Source organism: Umbelopsis ramanniana (assembly GCF_025399195.1).
Source record: "Umbelopsis ramanniana AG unplaced genomic scaffold K450scaffold_85, whole genome shotgun sequence".
NCBI lineage: Eukaryota > Fungi > Mucoromycota > Umbelopsidomycetes > Umbelopsidales > Umbelopsidaceae > Umbelopsis > Umbelopsis ramanniana.
The window spans coordinates 36335-53712 of NW_026252171.1; the positions used below are offsets into that span (position 1 = coordinate 36335).

General features: G+C 43.5%; 7 protein-coding genes across 7 annotated transcripts; 3 read left to right on the forward strand and 4 right to left on the reverse strand.

The window, feature by feature from the left end:
• Nucleotides 1-516: 516 nt before the first annotated feature.
• K450DRAFT_261084 (uncharacterized protein) lies at nucleotides 517-4221 on the reverse strand. Its single transcript, XM_051592261.1, has 4 exons — nucleotides 4141-4221; nucleotides 3762-4058; nucleotides 956-3661; nucleotides 517-879 (listed from the first exon to the last, which is right to left on the reverse strand). The coding sequence occupies exons 1-4, from the start codon at nucleotides 4174-4176 to the stop codon at nucleotides 667-669; spliced, it is 3252 nt and encodes a 1083-aa protein (XP_051440598.1). The 5' UTR covers nucleotides 4177-4221; the 3' UTR covers nucleotides 517-666.
• Nucleotides 4222-5500: 1279 nt separating this feature from the next.
• On the reverse strand, nucleotides 5501-6159 carry K450DRAFT_261088 (uncharacterized protein). The gene has a single exon (XM_051592262.1). The coding sequence runs from the start codon at nucleotides 5739-5741 to the stop codon at nucleotides 5526-5528; it is 216 nt and encodes a 71-aa protein (XP_051440599.1). The 5' UTR covers nucleotides 5742-6159; the 3' UTR covers nucleotides 5501-5525.
• A 2589-nt stretch (nucleotides 6160-8748) lies between these two features.
• Nucleotides 8749-9569, forward strand: K450DRAFT_261096 (uncharacterized protein). Its single transcript, XM_051592263.1, has one exon. It carries the CDS (start codon nucleotides 8961-8963, stop codon nucleotides 9141-9143), a length of 183 nt encoding a protein of 60 aa, XP_051440600.1. The 5' UTR covers nucleotides 8749-8960; the 3' UTR covers nucleotides 9144-9569.
• Nucleotides 9570-11286: 1717 nt separating this feature from the next.
• Nucleotides 11287-12259, forward strand: K450DRAFT_261106 (uncharacterized protein). The gene is made up of 3 exons (XM_051592264.1): nucleotides 11287-11816; nucleotides 11883-11941; nucleotides 11991-12259. Exon 1 carries the CDS (start codon nucleotides 11337-11339, stop codon nucleotides 11760-11762), a length of 426 nt encoding a protein of 141 aa, XP_051440601.1. The 5' UTR covers nucleotides 11287-11336; the 3' UTR covers nucleotides 11763-11816; nucleotides 11883-11941; nucleotides 11991-12259.
• Nucleotides 11810-13012, reverse strand: K450DRAFT_261110 (uncharacterized protein). Its single transcript, XM_051592265.1, has 4 exons — nucleotides 12527-13012; nucleotides 12324-12464; nucleotides 12197-12241; nucleotides 11810-12126 (listed from the first exon to the last, which is right to left on the reverse strand). Exons 1-4 carry the CDS (start codon nucleotides 12921-12923, stop codon nucleotides 11858-11860), a joined length of 852 nt encoding a protein of 283 aa, XP_051440602.1. The 5' UTR covers nucleotides 12924-13012; the 3' UTR covers nucleotides 11810-11857.
• Nucleotides 13013-13160: 148 nt separating this feature from the next.
• Nucleotides 13161-15009, forward strand: K450DRAFT_261119 (uncharacterized protein). The gene is made up of 9 exons (XM_051592266.1): nucleotides 13161-13206; nucleotides 13271-13332; nucleotides 13401-13471; nucleotides 13539-13615; nucleotides 13680-13866; nucleotides 13939-14183; nucleotides 14254-14485; nucleotides 14565-14631; nucleotides 14694-15009. The coding sequence occupies exons 1-9, from the start codon at nucleotides 13182-13184 to the stop codon at nucleotides 14877-14879; spliced, it is 1152 nt and encodes a 383-aa protein (XP_051440603.1). The 5' UTR covers nucleotides 13161-13181; the 3' UTR covers nucleotides 14880-15009.
• Nucleotides 15010-15432: 423 nt separating this feature from the next.
• On the reverse strand, nucleotides 15433-16367 carry K450DRAFT_158484 (uncharacterized protein; the record flags this gene model as incomplete). The annotated part of the gene is made up of 2 exons (XM_051583990.1): nucleotides 15433-15752; nucleotides 15839-16367. Coding segments are annotated over 2 exons (849 nt in total), but the record flags the coding sequence as incomplete, so codon positions are not given.
• Between the last annotated feature and the right edge of the window lie 1011 nt (nucleotides 16368-17378).

Here is a 17378-nt window from a genome sequence, read left to right on the forward strand (position 1 = left end):
CTCGTTCGCAATTTCAAGGCGAGTGCTGCTACGGCGATCACAGTGATGGACATTGGCGAATTTCCGGCATGGTTAATGTTGTCGTAAAAAAAAGATAAAAGGTGGATGGATCTATCCATCGGTTGATTCATCGATTCATCCGTACATCCATCAAGTCATGTCGTGTAGTGTTTCATCTATCGTATCAACTTCATTCAACTCACCATTGCTGTACGGAACAGTAGAAAGGAGGATTCACTAGTAGCTCAGCACACAATCTCTTGAGTACCGTCAAGCGGCATTTGAAATTGTAGGACCAAATTGAAGGGATAGAAGACTTTCGGCACGTGACCATTGGCTCCCCCCACCAAGCTGTCCAGAGGTCATAAATCTATCTTCTCTACAAAGAATGAAAAGAGGGTTCATACAGCTTGGAAACGGGCACGTCACTAAAGAGTCTCGACTTCTGCTATGATTCAAAATACTTTTGATATATCAAGAGGTTCAAGTAAGGCGCTTAAAGCATTCGAACAGCATCCGGCTTACAAAACTAAACGAGAGAGGGGGGTTCCTATTTTTTTATTTTATTTTATTCTCTCTAGGTACAACTTGGTTTTTTTTTCTTGTTTAACGAACTATATATATTCTCTTTGTAATCAGTCTATTTTTGAAGCGAATGGAAGAGGTTTAGATATTGGCGAAGTAGTAGGCGGGGGTACCGGGCATGGCTTGCTCAGCAGCCTTCTTATCGTCTTCTGTGAAGTTTTCAGTTGTCACAACTGTGATATCTTGGAAGTTCAGTGCCTTCTTGTAGTAATCCAGACTGTGTTGGAGAGTTTTGTATTCATCAAAGAGGAGGGTTCGGTTGAAGGATGCAGCACCAAACTTCTCGACCAGTTTCTAAAAAATAACAGAAAACACATAGGTTATTAGTATACAGTGCGAATGATAACCCATACATATTCTTCCTATTTACCTTTTGCTCGTTGAGGAAGGGCATCATCTTCTTATTGGCCATGAGACCTTGAGACTTCAGTTGCTCGCGAATCTTAACATCGTCAAACTTGCCAGTGGCTTGATCAAAGTTGTCCTTCAACACTTGAATACCTCCATCTTGCCATTCAGGGAAAGAAGTTGCAACATAAAGCTTGAGAATCTTGGGGGCATCAGGGTTGTATGCGTTCTCAGTTTGCTTCTTCTTTCTCTTGAGTTGTGCAAGTTCAGTATCACGGATGGACTTGACGGTCTTGCGAATGTACTCTGCTGCAGCAAGGACGGCGAGGTCAATTTCAGCAGTGGGTTCAGGGAAGCTAACATTCATGACGGTATCGGGCTTGGCGAGGAGGTTGGACCAAACATGTTCAGCCCAGAAAGGACAGATGGGTGTAAGAAGAAGGGTTTGAACTTCCATAAATCGGTTGACGAGGTCACGGTGCATGCCATTGGCACAGACTTGTTGATACCAATCTCTGGACGATTGGAGTTCGTAGAAACCATACTTGAGAGCATCTCTGTAGTAGGTACCATCATAGGCTTCCTTGGCACGAACAATCAGGTTGTTCATCTCGGTTTCGAAAACCTTATCATGGAATCCGAGTTCACCAGTTCGAAGCTCACTGCTAGCCTTGATTTGATCCTCGAACCATTCGAGAAGAGTGAACAGACGAAGAATGGCAGCATTGGCGGTGGCATCCTCAAAGTTGGCATCTTCAACACTATCACCAGCATCAGCAAGAGCAAGACGAGTGGCATCCGCACCATACTTCTCAATAGCATCATCAAGAGTGAGGAAGTTACCAGTGGACTTTGACATCTTTTCTCTGTTCAACATAAGATGGCCGTTGACACGGACGCCACGAGGCCACATTTCTTCTGGGAACATGGCAACGTGGTTGTAGATGAAGAAGGTAAGATGGTTGGGAACAAGATCTTTTCCTGAAACTCGAACATCGAGGGGATAGAAGTATTCGTATTCACGCTTGAGCTTGTCAAGCGTAGCTTGTGGAATGGGAATGTTGGATGAATATTCACCAAGTTTGAAGACGTAGCTCCAGGCTTCATCTGTCATTTGCTCAGGCTTGATGCCAGCTGGGCCAGGAGTGCTTCCATTCAGAGATCCGTCATGAAGCATGTGTGCAACAGTGTAGTAAGCCATATAGATGGTGGAATCAGAAAGCGATTCAACAAGGAATTGAGGATCCCATGGAAGCTTGGAACCAAGACCAAAGCTTCTAGCGCACGCCCACTTGTTAAGCCAACCAAGAGTCTGTTCGAACGCATGTCTGGTCTCATTGGTGAAAGTATTCATTTCAGCCAGACACTTCTCAGCTTGAGCCTTCCAGTGATCTTCACCATAATCGAGGTACCATTGGTCAAGAAGAGCAACAACGCACTCATCACCGGAGCGGGACATGACAAGGCCTTCAGGCTCGTTGTAGACAAAACCTTCTCCAGATTGAATGAGGACATCTCTGATCTTGGGCTTAGCTTCTTGGACAGACAAGCCCTTGTATTCGCCAATAACGATGGTTCCTTGATAGAAACCTTCCTTGTAAGCAAGCTCCTTAGCTTCAGCAAGAGGAACACGGTCCTTTTGAGAGTTGATCTTCTTGAGTTTGCATAGGAATGGAGCGGTAAGGTTACCATAAGAGGGGGTGTTGATGATAGGAATAGGCTCGAAAGCAGCCCATTCAGGTTGAATCTTGTAATAAGCAGCCTTCTTCTGAAGGTCTTGAAGAGTAGCAAAATCATCAGGAGAATCGGATGGCACGGAGGTGACCACACCGGTACCCTTGGTGGCCAGAACGTTCTCCATGGGAAGAACATAGACTTCTGGGTAAGTACTGAGAGGAGCCTTGACCTTGGTTCCAATGACAAGATCACCCTTAATTTCAGCAAGTTTCTTGATCTCACCAAAGTTGCTAAAGATCTTTTGGTAGGCCATGTTGCGAGCAGCACGCTCAGTGATGAAGAAAACATCCTTGTCGTTGACTTGGTAAAGACCATACTTAATCTCGGTACCAACAAAGCAGTTGGTTTGTCCATACATGGTTTCAGGACGGAGAGTAGCAGCAACGAGATAGACGTTCTTTCCTGCAAGCTCAGAGACTGATGCAAGAACTTGTTGAGCGGACTCGGCCCATTCAGTGACTTGAAGCTTGATAGCAGTGTATTCTTGAGGACCAAGAGCTTCACCAGATTGACGATCGTGATCCATACAGGGTTGTTTATCGACAGGAGAATAGATAGTGTATCGCTCACCGAAACGAATCTTGTCCAACTGCTTAAGGACATTCATCTGCCAGCGAACAAATGAGTCGTAATAAGGGTTGGCATCCGTGGTGATGAAGGAACGTCTCCAATCAACCTTGGCACCGAAAGCAGTCATATCCTTGATAGCAAGGGGAGGGAAGAATTCGCACCAGTAGAGGGGATCAGCGAATTTGTGAATCTCTTCATTTTTAACACCGAGTTGTTGCATGATCTGGAACTGGTAAGTGGAAGTTCCAGCCTTGGCAGCAGCCTTGCTCTTTTTTCCCTTGCTGGGATCAGTCGATTTTTCTTGGGTAACGCTTGCGTTCTTGAGTTTTTCAGCAATTTGCTCCTCTTCGATTGCCTTTTCGTAACCCTCAAAGTTCTTTCCAAACATTTCGATTTCGCGAGCAAGCTTATCTGCGCAAGCCTAGCAACGTGGCGAATAAGGGGGTCAGCCTTTGACAACAACAAAAATCCGTACCTTTTGACAGATCTAAGGAATCCCAAAACGTAGCATCATCACCTACCTTAATTGGCATACCAGTGCAGTGGAAACCTTGGGGGAAAAGGACTCGCTTACCAAGCATACGCTCATAAGCAGCAGCAAATTCAATCTTGGAAAGAGTGAATGCGTGTCCAAGATGGAGACGGCCATTCATGTAGGGGTAGGCCATGCAGCCCATGAATTTAGGGTATTTTTGATGAAGATCTACGACGTTTTGGTGTTCTTCAATGGTGGGAGCATCGGTTTCGAAAGCTTTAATAGCATCCCACTTTGCTTGTGCTGGAGATTCCAGCGCACGAAGAGCATCGCGCTTTCCGGTCTAAATCACGGTGGATGAACAGAAGAAAAAAAAACTCAGACTCGGCATTGGAATCATGGATTCTATGAAGACAATGACGCACCTTTGGAGCTTCTCCTGCGGGAGTTGCTGTTGACATGATGAAATGGTAAATGTCAAAAATATCGATCTGCTTGTTTTCTTGCTGTCCCAAAAAAAAAAAAAAGACTGCGGAGTGTGAATCATACTGACAATGAAAGCTTGTCCAATGAAACTGGGGTTGACTCACTGCTTGGCTATCAAGCACTTAGCATGGCGATGTTGGCCACTATTTCATAAAGTCGTCGATACCTTTCAATTTTACATATGCTATATTTCATTTATCGCTTGTCGGTTGGTAAAATGGATACATATTCTGAAACCTCAAAGCTGGACTACCAAGCAAGGCAGACAGTAAATTGATCATAAGCATTACCTTTATTTCAGGTTCACGAAGAAGTGATTAGGATTGCTGAAAAGCGCTTGTACATACATCATTTATGGTAGAAACGTCCTTACTGGAAAATCAGCTGAGTATAAAGCCTAATATTGTGTTCTGCCAGTCTAACGACCCATACTCACATATTTTCCCTTGCAGCGTAAATTTCAAATATTGCCGCGTTACCTGCCATGCCTTTTTATTATTATTATCTTTTCAATGCAATCTCTGCATATAGCGCAGAGTCTGTACGCACATAAACATCGCTTGGGTGACCGCGACTTACCTTACATAGCCAAAAGTGGTCTTACGATACAAAGAAAGTCTAGGTCCCCCATCCTTTCCCTGGCTCCCGGCTGGAAATGTTAATAGGCATGAATGAGCCCCTAGTGCAGATAGGCTTCACCAATAACCGGCGAATTCGCTCATGTCCATGCAGCAAATGGGGCCTTGGCATGACGAATATGCCTCCACGTGGCGTGAACAGGACCACCTTGCAGGACGCAAAGTCATCGGGCTGACAATGGCGGGTGTATCTTTCCTTCTATTCATAGGTGGAAGGTAACATGTGACCGTCTATCCATCGTACCACAGCAGCACTATGGGAAATACGGCTTGGGTTTATGCTCGTGAAAGTAAAAAACACACGAGGTCGAGGTGGAGACCGCATGATGAGTTATATCTATGGACAGACTGAAATTGAAAATTCGCAAAAGTAACATATCTGAAATGCAATAACTTTGACCATGGGCCGGCACAAAATGGAGTATACGTGCAAGATCATGTCTGTAGGATGGTCTGTGTGTAGAGGGGCGGCGGGTGTACAATATGGCGAAGAGGCACTGTTGGGTTGAAGCTATATTTGATGCGCTAGTGATGATGAAAGCGCGTAGACTAGGACATTTTCTACATAATTTTTTTTTCAACCCTGTAGGCAAAAAAGTTTTTGAAATTTTATTAAGACAACCCCTCTCTACATAATTTGTAATGTGCACGGCCCACCTCCTCAGTAAGCCTCAATATTTTTTTATCTAACTTGCCGACATGACGAGAATCACGGCCATCTGATGGCCTAAGCTCGAATGAAGATGGACTAGCATGGAAAGACAAAGAACAAAAACGCATCCAAAAGGGTTGATATGATCAGTACATCTTGAGTTGTATTTTATGTGCAAAAACTGTGCAGAGATGATATTATATAGTATAAAAAAAAAAGAAATAGTATTTTGGGCGTGGGGTGTGGGCATGTTTGTGATATTTTTTCACTTTTCCTTTTGCCTTGAGGTTTCCCCAAGCTAGGCACACAGAAGTGGATTTGATTGGAGTGCATTTCTACTAAAATGGGGGGGGGGGAGTGCGATTATAGAAGGAATACATGAGGGAGGAGGAGTAGAGGAGGGTATCGGGTTTGTTTTTCAAAAAGTGATCGTCAGCCAGACTAAACTCGACTGCCGCATTTTGGGCACCATGTTTGAGCAAAGTAAATCTTGTGCTTGAAGCAATAGTTTTTCTCCTGAGTGTGATTGACAGGGCTATGCTGCTTACTTCTATCGGCTCTTCTTGATTCTTGGCAGCAACTCATGATGATATTTTAGTTTAGAGGAGCAAAGAAGATAGAGATATGAGAAAGAAGGAAGAGAGAAGGGAACCCAAAAAAAAAAAGAAAAAGCCAAAAAAAAAAAAATCTCAGGAAAGGTTGGACGAAGGACACAGGTCATGGGGACGATGAGACTCCGCGCATTAGAGTAATCCATTACAGCTTTTCTCTCTCGCAGTTTATTGTTATAAGGTTGTTTGTTGTGTTGTGTGTATGTATGTGGATGGGAGGAATTCTCATGCCTACCACGTCATCAGATGTCCTCACCATCAATGCATTGAGAGGCAGGCTATAGCGAATGTTCATTGCTGTACAATCAAGATAATTTCCTTATTCCCGTTATCGCAGGGCCATCATGGGCTGGGCTGGATCAATGTAGAAAAAAGAACCCCCCCCATGGATATATTTACTTACTCGCCATTTTGGACCTGATTGAGTTTTGTGCGACACTCAAATAGATTTTCCCGCCCATTTCGTTCACAGTGTGTGTATCTACTCCTGGCTGATGGGAATCTGGGCGAGAAGAGAGTATGTTTTGGAGTAGTTCATCTATCGTATGATATAAGGTGAAAAGGGTGTTATCAATCCGGGAAATAGTGATCTTCGTTACACCATTATGTACATGAGGAAAGAGAAGAAAAAGGATTGGAAAGCTTAACGGTCTTGAACACAGACGACCCCCATGATACGCACGGTTTGCTATGGAAATTAAAAAAACATGAACGTAACGAACATTATCAAGCTTTGAGGAGAGGAGCTCGCTCGTCATTTGGTTAATGGCAAGAATGGACGAACTGGATCACCAGTTTTTTTCTATTGTACTGTTAACCTACCCAGAATCACATCATATTTTTTGTTTTTATAATATAGACGTTATTTCCATGATACATTAACTTGGCTTAGCCCGGGCCTAGAGCTTATTCAGTACAGTCCAACTTTTCACTCTATGGGCCATTGGACTGAATTCCCCCATGGCATGACCATTCCATTCTGAACCACTAGCTTCGCTACCAGGAGGCCGTTCTCTTTTCCAAATGGTTGAACACCACGTGTGATTGTCGATATGGTGGCCCAAAACGTTGTTTTTGTAGCGTTTTCGGTGTGTTCCTATTCCGGCCACGTCGGTGGTTGATCCAAGGGTACATTTGTATCCAATATTCTCCAAAATGTTTGCACTACCAAAAACAAGCTGGTCATCTGTTTCAGTGGGACACATGGAAACTCTCAACATGGCATGTTGGATAAGTAAGAGAAAGTGGAGACGGGATCTTCCGTTACGTTAAAATCGGATTAGGTCCCCTCTTTATCGTTACCCCCGCTATAGATTTTCCTACTCTTTATGCGATGGCATCATTTATATTATATGGTTCTCGATCACATCATGGGAGCGATGACGATGGGTAAAAATTCCATAGCGCAAAATTAGCTTTGAGCCAGTCCTTGTTGCGGAACTCTGATGTAATGCCACTGCAATGAAAACAGAAAAACTTGCTACTCTACAGATATGGGTCGGAGAACCTCCCCCAAACGCATTGACCAAAGCAGTATTTCTATCCAGCCGAAAGAACAGATCCCGTATTCTACCATGGGTCACGGCTGCGCCACGCATCAGCTAAGCTTCGGTACAACACCGAGCAGAGAGAGGGCTGTGGAATATAATCCATTGCTCCCAACTTCTTCATATCTGCCTCAAGTTTATTTGTAAGTATAGTATTAATCTCCCCAGTTTACAGTAATTGATCTTAACAGCTGTGCAACAATCATAAATACAGCTATGATGCGATGGGATGGACGGCTCAAAATGTACTGATTCGAGATATCTTTCTGCATGCTTGATCTTTGGAGATGCCATTAACAGACCGCTTTTATAATACTTTCAAATCACTTGGAATACACAGAGAAGGTTTGCTTAGCGTCTTATTAATCTTATTATTATACGCTCTTAGTAAATTATTCATGATTTCTTTACTTATGATCCATTATAAGGAGTATGAGGATCTTAGTAACTGCTGTGCTCCAATGGCAAAGCTATTGAACTCCTTATCAATCTTTAATCAAGAACATAACAGTCAACTGATGGTATTGTTTGTCACACCATCGGTGCAATTTGTTAGACAGCCGAATATTTCAACTCAGTGTATCTCTCTCTCTCCTTCACAATAGTCCAGGTGCATTGAAAGAAATAGGAGTAAACCTCATCTAGCGGAAAAATGTAAGCGTACGAATGCTATTGCATATGTCCACCTCAGCAATGATATCAAGAAACAAAGCGATGAGGTATTTCCATTCAGTTGGCGTCGGGGACATCAATGATATAAAGCAACTGATATTCATCAGTGCCAAGGTAGGTTGGAAATACGAACAGAAAGATGACTACATCTTATATACCTAATAGAATAGTTCGGCGACGTAGTTGTTCGATCATGAGACTGAAGCTGAAATGAAGGATAGGAGCTCCGAAACTGCCCTTCATTTGCCGGCATCACACAGAATCAAAATGATATGACAGCTGCTGCTTTGAACTGTGGGCTTATCTGTTCATACAGATAATGGAAATCTAGATACTACAATTTACAAGACTGCATAATATGTACAAAACGAAATAGTGCCACTACTGCTGGGATATGCTGCTTGCGTTCTACGTGGGATGTCACAGGAAAGACGGCTTGGAGCAATCCAAATTGGCCACTGAGCAAGGCTAAAGTCTCTTTACACTAAACCTTCACCTATATCATCGACCAAGGATTAACCTAATAATAGTAGCAAGAGTGGGTATTTGGAAAACGACATGCGAAGAGGACATGGCTTAAACGCTGACAGGTATCTTCGATACAATAAATACTAGCATACAACGAAGAATTCAAATCGTATGAAGGCTATTTCTGAGCTAAATGTCCAGAAAGGCGATCTTTCATTCTTGACCTTCCACGACTACTCCAGTTGTGTTCCGCATCAATTGTCAACTATCGGTCAACCCAGCGTTGTAATTGTAGGGTGTACAATTGATTCAACATGTATTGCCGTTAGCCACAAGATAAACTCACTATCGTGAACGACATCAAATCCTACATTCTAGTAAAATATAGGCACACAGATTGGCAAACAGGCGTAGATCATCCAATCTAACTTTACTATCGATTTCAGTGTCATCAATTGAAGAAAATAAGTTTGAAGGTATTTGATGGATGTGATGCGAATCAAAGAGATCTAGCTAGGCGATAAGTGGGATTGCACGGAATCGAACAAAGCCAAAGGCCGGATGTTGCGGTACAGTGGAAAGAGATCCTATCTACGCATTAACTTTTCTAGCTTGCAATCATAGACCATTCAGTATAAAATCTTTGCTACCCCTAGAAAAAGTAGAAACAAGGCAATAGAAAGTAAAAAAAATTCCCACCTCTTTCAGTGGGACTTTTTTTTTTGATTGCATGATTCACCGGGTTTTGGCAAATTGAAGCACTTATCGATGATAATATTGCTGCTGACTTCCATGCGATTTGAGACCCACAACTTTCCATTGGGAATAGTCACTTTTATGCAAAGCAAAGCGAGAGGAAAATGGGCAAAGGTGCACACGGCGCTATGGCGGCAAATCGCCTCAACTTTTTAAAAACTGGCTAGTCAGCAAAAGCACTATTTTATCTCTCTTTCCCGCCTTTCCACCCTTAGGTTTTTGTCCACATAATATGGACCTTTTACCTAAGGAAATTATTCAATATATTTTTAGCTATGCAGATCCGAAGTCCATTTGTTTCGTAGGATCCACATGTCGCCGATTGCACGAATTGTCGCTATATGATACCATATGGGCTCAGCATTGCCACCATTTTGGCGTTTATGAATATAATGCTGAATCCGACACTGGCGCTCCATATTCATATCGGGATATCTACATTCGATTGCTACATAAATACGGCTGGATGTTGGGGATATGGCAAGGTGAATTGAAAGGAATTTATTGAGAGAGACAGAGCCCAATGTAATAAAAAGACCGGTAATCGGAGCTTGCTAACGCGCCAAGGCAAAATTTATTAAATATAGGCGATCAAACCTATCATGGATCGTTGCTTGTTGTTCAGTGGCATGCCAGCCTGAATCTGATATGTGGTTCTTTGTTGGAACCTACTGCACCTATGTATCGTCTGCGTCCATGGCTAGGCGATAACAGCGTCATGATCCTAGAACAGCAGCACCATAAGGCGTTTGCCAAACTGGGTTTTTCAATGTCACGCAACCAGCCTCATCCTATAGTCGATTTTATCAGCGGTAATTCACAACCCATGGAGCTACAACTCAAAGCTTGTCAAAAGCAACCTCATCCAGACTGTCATCTGCTTTGGGATCTCCACACTGAGCCAATGAATTTACTGGACAGATTACCTTTCGACCACAGTGCTTTTAGTTTACGTATACAACAGTCGTCCCGCAACCCCCAACTCAAATTCAACTTTTGCAAACTTCCCACTGAGACTTTATTCCCTTCCGATCGAACTGAATTTCCTGTTGGGCTATTTGCCTCCTTCTATGGAGGACATGGTTTAGAATACATCCTACTGCAGCACCACGCTGATCGTCAAGAACTGCGTGCTATCAAAGTAACAGGTGACCCCAATATACCAAGAAGTGAACTGACCTGGATAGCGTTTGTAAATGAGCAGATCCGGGAATGTAGTGACCAAGATTTCATTGGATCGCCAGTGTTTATTGCCTTAGGCCACATTGCCTTTCATGGATTCCAAAATGCGAGTTTAATTGAATGTGAATGTGAGCACAAATTTTATGCTTGATAGCCTCTTAATGCAAGCCTAAAAATGAAACTAACTTGATATGCTGAACACCAAACCAATCTAAAGTGATTATTGTCAGCCAAGAAACGTTGGCCATTCACTGGCCCGAACTACGACAGATAACAGTGTATCATCGAAGCAAAGCAGCTGACTTTGAGCCCCTCCTTTCAAGCTATGCCGAATCTTCGGCTTATACAGCTTCTGCTCGCAGATAGAATAACCCAGATCGGTTTGTCCGACCTGTTGAACATTCCTTCAACATGGAACAGGGAGATACCTTCATCTGCACAAACTTCATAACGCAATATGTTCGTAGCCATTTTTTGATGATTTCTTATTTTATTTTATTTGTAAAATTGTGAGAGCAGGCCTCGACAGCTTCATAAAAACGCTACTTACCCGACAAAATAATAATCAATTGTGAAAAGAAAGAGAAAACAAAAAAAAGAACACAGTGTATGCGAAATCAATCATCAACAAGAACCTATCAACGAAATTTTATCCTGATCCTCTTTCACTTTAATGTCAATCAGTTAAAAAAAATAGCGAGTAGAACGAAAATTTGCATGGGCATGGACAACCCTTTTGTTTCGTTTTTGTTTAATAAGGTCGGTCTCTTCGTTCTCTACGTTCGTTACCACGGTAGTCGTTATCACGTCCACCGCCAGAGTGGCGACCATAATCGTCTCTATCGCGTCGATCGGAACCTCCCCGGCTTCGGCCCTCATAGTTGCTGCCACGGTCACCGCCACCACGAGAGTATCCATTTCCGCCTCGAGAGTACTTGTCATCACCGCCACCGTAGTCTCGTCGACCTCGGTAACCACCTCTATCGCCACCAGAGGATTGCATTGTGGAAGCTGGTCGAGGAGCCTTGCATTTGAAGCATTCTGTTCGATTTCTTGCAAAATTATTGATTCCACAGCTGAAGAACCGAGGTTAGATCAAGCCATTTGAATAAATCTAAGATTGCATCTAATTAAATGTACCTTTCGCAAGACCAGTCGCCATCGCGAGGAGGAGGGGGGCCACGTCCACCTGAAAAATCTCCTCGACCACCACCGCCGCCGCCGCCATAACCTCCACGACCTCCTCCTCGACCACCGCCACCGCCGCCGCGGCCACCGCCGCCAGTCCAAGCCTTTCGGACTGCTTTATCGACCTTTATAATGTTGCCCATAAAGTCTTTGTTTCCAAACCAGTCTATAGCAGCATCAGCAGTTGGCGGATCATCATATGTGATAGTGGCTGCAAAACATAAACAATGTCAAAAACAGCGTCAGAAAATTTTCCATGTCAGTATACAGAGATAACATACCATCGCCTTTTGGTTTGCCTGTAGCCTTGTCGGTATAAATCCAAACTATATAAATGAAAGAGAATGAAGGGATTGTTAAATCTGCAATGTTGCTTGAACGAAATTGTATAGTGACGGCCGTCCTTACTTTTTGGTTTATCATTCTTTCTATCGTGTTTGATGATACCGATGGAGCCAAATACTTCGGCTAACTTTTCTTCAGTCACAGTATCAGGTAGGTTTGTAATGTAGATAGTATCGTGAGCTTTCTCCATTCCTGGTTCTAAGCCTAAACGCAAGACGTGTTAATGCTCAAATTCACGAGTGATCAAGAGTTTTACCGGTCTTTACCTTCATCCTGTCGTGGCGGTTGATCTTGATAGTTATCTCTTCGAGAATAAGAGCCACGAGAGTCTCCATAGCGATCATTGTCACGGCCGCTATCTCTCTCCCTATAACCTGCACTGTGATCTCCACCATATCGTTGACCTTTACCTCCATCGTTAGAGGCGTCATAAGAGCCATAGTTAGATCCATATGATTGCTGATTGTAGGAAGATGAATCATATGCTCCTGCTTGTGGCTGCTGACCATAGGCAGAGGGATCTGTGTATTGTGCTGCTGAATAGTCATAACCATAGGCGCTTTGTTGATCGTCTAGCAGATCAGAAAAAAGGTGAGATCGTCTAACGGCAAAAAGGTAAAATCCCCATTTTAAAAATTCTCTGTCTCGAGTATCAAAGTACATTGCTGGTAAGCTCCATAGTCAGCTTGTTGCTGTTCAGAATGAGGGCGACCGCTAGGGTCTTGCTTGTCCGACATGCTTGTAGCTGCGTGAAATATTGGGAAGGCGGATTTTCTGTCTGCGAATTTTTGCACATTTGAGGCGATTCAGTTGGGCTGGTGTGAGGGGCGGGTACGACGTCACAAATAAAATTCGTGACGTCAGCGTAGGTCTAATAGTTTGAAGCTGGCCTGTTTTGCTTTTCTGATAGATCTGCCCAACATGCTTGCATCCGTCGCCTCCAAGCGTACGTATTGAATTTCGACCCGTTAACGATAACTTGCCGCTCAACGAAATTATTTAAATTATAGAGATGCGCCATAAGGCGTGCGCAAACGCCATCAAGGCATCTGCTTCTTCCTTGGAGCAAAAGGTAACAACATCTCCAACCCATCCCAAAGCAGCAGTGCACACCCATACTCAAACACTCTTATTTTTCAGAGAAACCTCCACGATCTTATGCTTAGAAAGAAGACTGGACAGCCCTTCACTAGACAAGGTGCTGGTGGTCGGTATGTAACCCATACTGTATTGACGTTCACCAACAGTCAGTACAATGTTCTGACATGTATTCTCTAGTTCCACCTCCAATGGCCACGTTGCAACAGTTTTCGGATGCACTGGTTTCCTTGGACGATATGTTGTTAACCGACTTGGTATGAATATCAGCATCAAATCTAATACGAAAATATGTTCTTCATACTTATTTTTCGATTATAGCCCAACAAGGTACCCAGGTCGTTATTGCCCACCGTGATCCTGATGAGGCCAGACCTCTCAAGGTTACTGGCGATCTTGGCCAAATTGTTCCTCTCGAAGTTGACCTTAAGGACCGCGAAACTATCAATGAAGTTGTTCGACACTCTGATATTGTTTACAACTTGATTGGTCGCGACTATGAAACCAAGTATGTTTGCTAATTCGCTTATGCTAGATTGAAGAATATGTGGCGATCGTGAAACTAACGTGTTTGGTATAGGAACTACACATTCGATCAAGTTCACGTTGATGGTGCTCGTGCCATTGCCGAAGCTTGCGCGGAAAACGACGTTGCTAGACTTGTCCATGTTTCAGCCTTGAATGCCAACGAAGATTCCACTTCTGGCTTCCTTCGCAGCAAGGCCCGTGGTGAGAAGGCAGTTCGTGAGGTTATTCCCGGAGCTACCATTGTTCGTCCTGGCACCATGTATGGCCAAGAAGATCGTTTCTTGAACAGAATCGGAAGTGAGTGCTCATGATTCATTGTCTTTCTCGCATTTGTTTGGCAATACTGATCATACTTTGAACTTTGCAGCTGGTGAAGGTTGGCAATTCTGGGTCAATGAGTCCAAGGCCAAGATTCGCCCCGTCTATGCCATTGATGTTGCTCAAGCCATGGAAATCTTTTTGACTGCTGAAAGCACTATTGGTAAGACTTATGAGTTCTACGGACCCAAGGAATACACCTATGAGCAAATTTTCGAGTTGGCTCGCGAAATTAGCAAGAAGCCCTTGCCTACCTATAATGTACCAACCAGCATTGCCAAGTAAGGCCTCTTTTGTATCTATATCACCACATGAACACGAATTAGTCAACAGGATACTCATCCGTCTTTTCCACTTCAGGTTGGCCGCTAAGCTCGTCGACAGACTTCCTTACAACCAGATGATCTGCCCTGATCTTATCGAGAGAGTATGTATCGTTGTTTAGAATATTTCACTATCTGCAACGGCTTTACTCACTATACTTTACAGATGACTTTGGATGACAAGCCCACACCTGGTGCATTGACTTTCGCCGATCTTTACATTGAACCCACAGACTTGGATGCTGTTGCCATTCAGTTCTTGAGACGATTCAGAAGTACCGCCATCTTTGATTTGCCTTTCGAGAAGGGTGATGGTCAGGTCAAGAAGGGAGTCTATCACGTCATAGACTAAAAGTCATACATATTAAACCCACAACCCCCCAAAGTAGACATAACCCGATTGCTCAAGAGGAAAGAATGGAAATTGGTCTTTTGTAGAATTATTGTTCTTATCCTTTTTGTGTTTCAATAATCAAACATTAAAAAGAAGAAAAAAAATGAAATCTCGTTAATTTTATCATATCGTGTGTATGCACGATTATGGCTATGCTACGATACACTTTACCCTATGTGATGTTGCAAAGGAAGAAAGCTGACTAGACATAAGCCTCTTACATGAACATTGGAGCAACCACCATGGCTAAAATGGATACTGAAGCAGCCAGAAAACTTGAAGGCAAAAGGAATGCTGAAGAAGATCGTGCTGCTTCTGAATGTATTTTTCTGACTACACCATCGTTAAGACTATCCCAAGGCATAGTTAGGCGAGTGACGTTGTACAATTGCGTTTGTTGATTGCCGACAAATCGACTCAGGGCCAAGTATTCGGATGAATTGTAAACAATATAAGCCTTTTGCAAGAGCTCAACCAAATGAGAAGAAGCAGCAAATCCTTCTGTATTTTTGAATCGCCATTCCGAGTTATTGACGGCACCTGGGAGTAAGAAATCCAAAGCTGCTTTGATGGATTTGCCATCGACTGTTCTATAGTTCCACAAGTCAACTCGCACATGTTCTGCCAATTCCGCGAGTTGAAACATTCCACGCAGGTTATAAACACTGTAAAACCAGGAGAATGGACGATCCGTTTCGAAGTATTGTTCGCCAGTAGCAAGAATTTGTTCTGCAATGCGATTTGCCGTTGCGTTTTGTGCCACTTGCGTCGCAAATTTATCTTGGCCCAAAAAGTAGCTAATGGCCAGGAGCTGAACGTCATAATATGTTCCTGTTGGTTTTTGAAAAGATGAATAAACAGCCTATGACTTCCTCGCCAATGCAAGTTCATTCTACAAAGAAGAACATTCAACCTACCGTGGTTATTGTGAGCGGTTTTTTCGAAGTTTCCATTTGGGCTGTTTCGTAGCCACTCCAAGTAGGACGTAAACCAAACACGCAAGCCAGCACTCGTACGTGGTGCCCATGCCTTGCTGTGTTGGAGAATTGCAATACTATCAAGCAAGTCAGTAATAACACTGAAATCAATGATGCCCTTTGCACGTCCCATATCGTATCCACGAATAATGGATGCATATTGCAAATGTGGGTTCATACGGGTCTCCTTATCAAGAAACCAGCTTTTGACGTGGCTGACAGCTTTCTCGGCGTATGTCTCGTTGTCGAAATAGTAGTAGGCTAGCGATAAGAACTGTACTTGTTTGATCATTTCACGAAGCATTACATAATCTGGCACTGAACGGATTTCAGGATTGACGTGGCCATCTACACGAACGTAAGGAAGTCCACCGGGCACTGATTCATCTGGCCAAAAGTATCTGGCCAAAGACATGTAATCGTGGCTATCATTACTGGGAGCAGCCATCTTCTTGTTGACGACAGAGAAAACCGTAGTGTTGGTGACATATCGGCGTGCTTTGATTTGAAGATACCACAGAGCATTTTGTAGTGCTTGATCCGGTTCGTTCATATGCTGTTTATTGCTTTCCAAATCCCTCTCATTGATGCGCACGAAAGGAAAAGTACCATCCTGTATGTCATCAGTGGCATCTTTAGCTTCGGGAATAGGATATGGCCATCCACCGATCATGTCAGCAATTGAGGTTGTCCTCGCTGCTGGAAGTGAGCTGTTAGTCTTAGTAGGAGGTTTCGGAGAGGTATTAGCTGGTGGTGGATCATGGACCTCGTCGTTGTCGTCGGGGGTCTCAGGAGCATTGTTAACAGGTTGTGGAGCTGGCTGTTCAGGTGTAGAGCCTGTGTCCTCGTCATCGTTGTCGTCGTCCACAGGAGAAAGGTTGCCTTGTTCTGGAGCAGGAGCAACATCGTCGTTGGAAGATAGGTCGGTGTTAGCACCATCTTGCGCAAATGCTACCTGTAGTAGGCAGAAAAAGACGATGACTGCTAGAAGAAGACGGCTTGTTTTGGTGAATGCGAGCATCTTATATTATGAAGCAAGTTTCTTGGGAGTATCCAAGGTTTCCTGCACAGGATATAGAAAGTCGTATGCTAGGTGTAGCTCTGACGAGCACAATGTCGATGGGAAGTGGGAAAGAGCGAGTAATCCGGGAATGAAGTGTCCTCGCTTTCGTACTTGATCGGTGCTGTCGGATATTAATAAAACCCGTTGCCAATGTGCAAGTCAAAATCAAACGTTTCTGTCACTAAACAGTAGTAAGCGCTTGAATTTACCGACACCGCCGGCCTGAATTATAATCGGATGGCAATTTTCGTTGATTGATATCTATTCAAATTACTAACGCTTGGTTTTGGTTGTGGCCATGTTTCCTCGAGCAGATCAACCAAAGATCACTTACAACAGTAAAATCACGGATCCTATTGTTAGTTAAGTGGGGATAGTTCAAGAAGCATTAAAATTCATGCTTTGGTCATTTCAAGA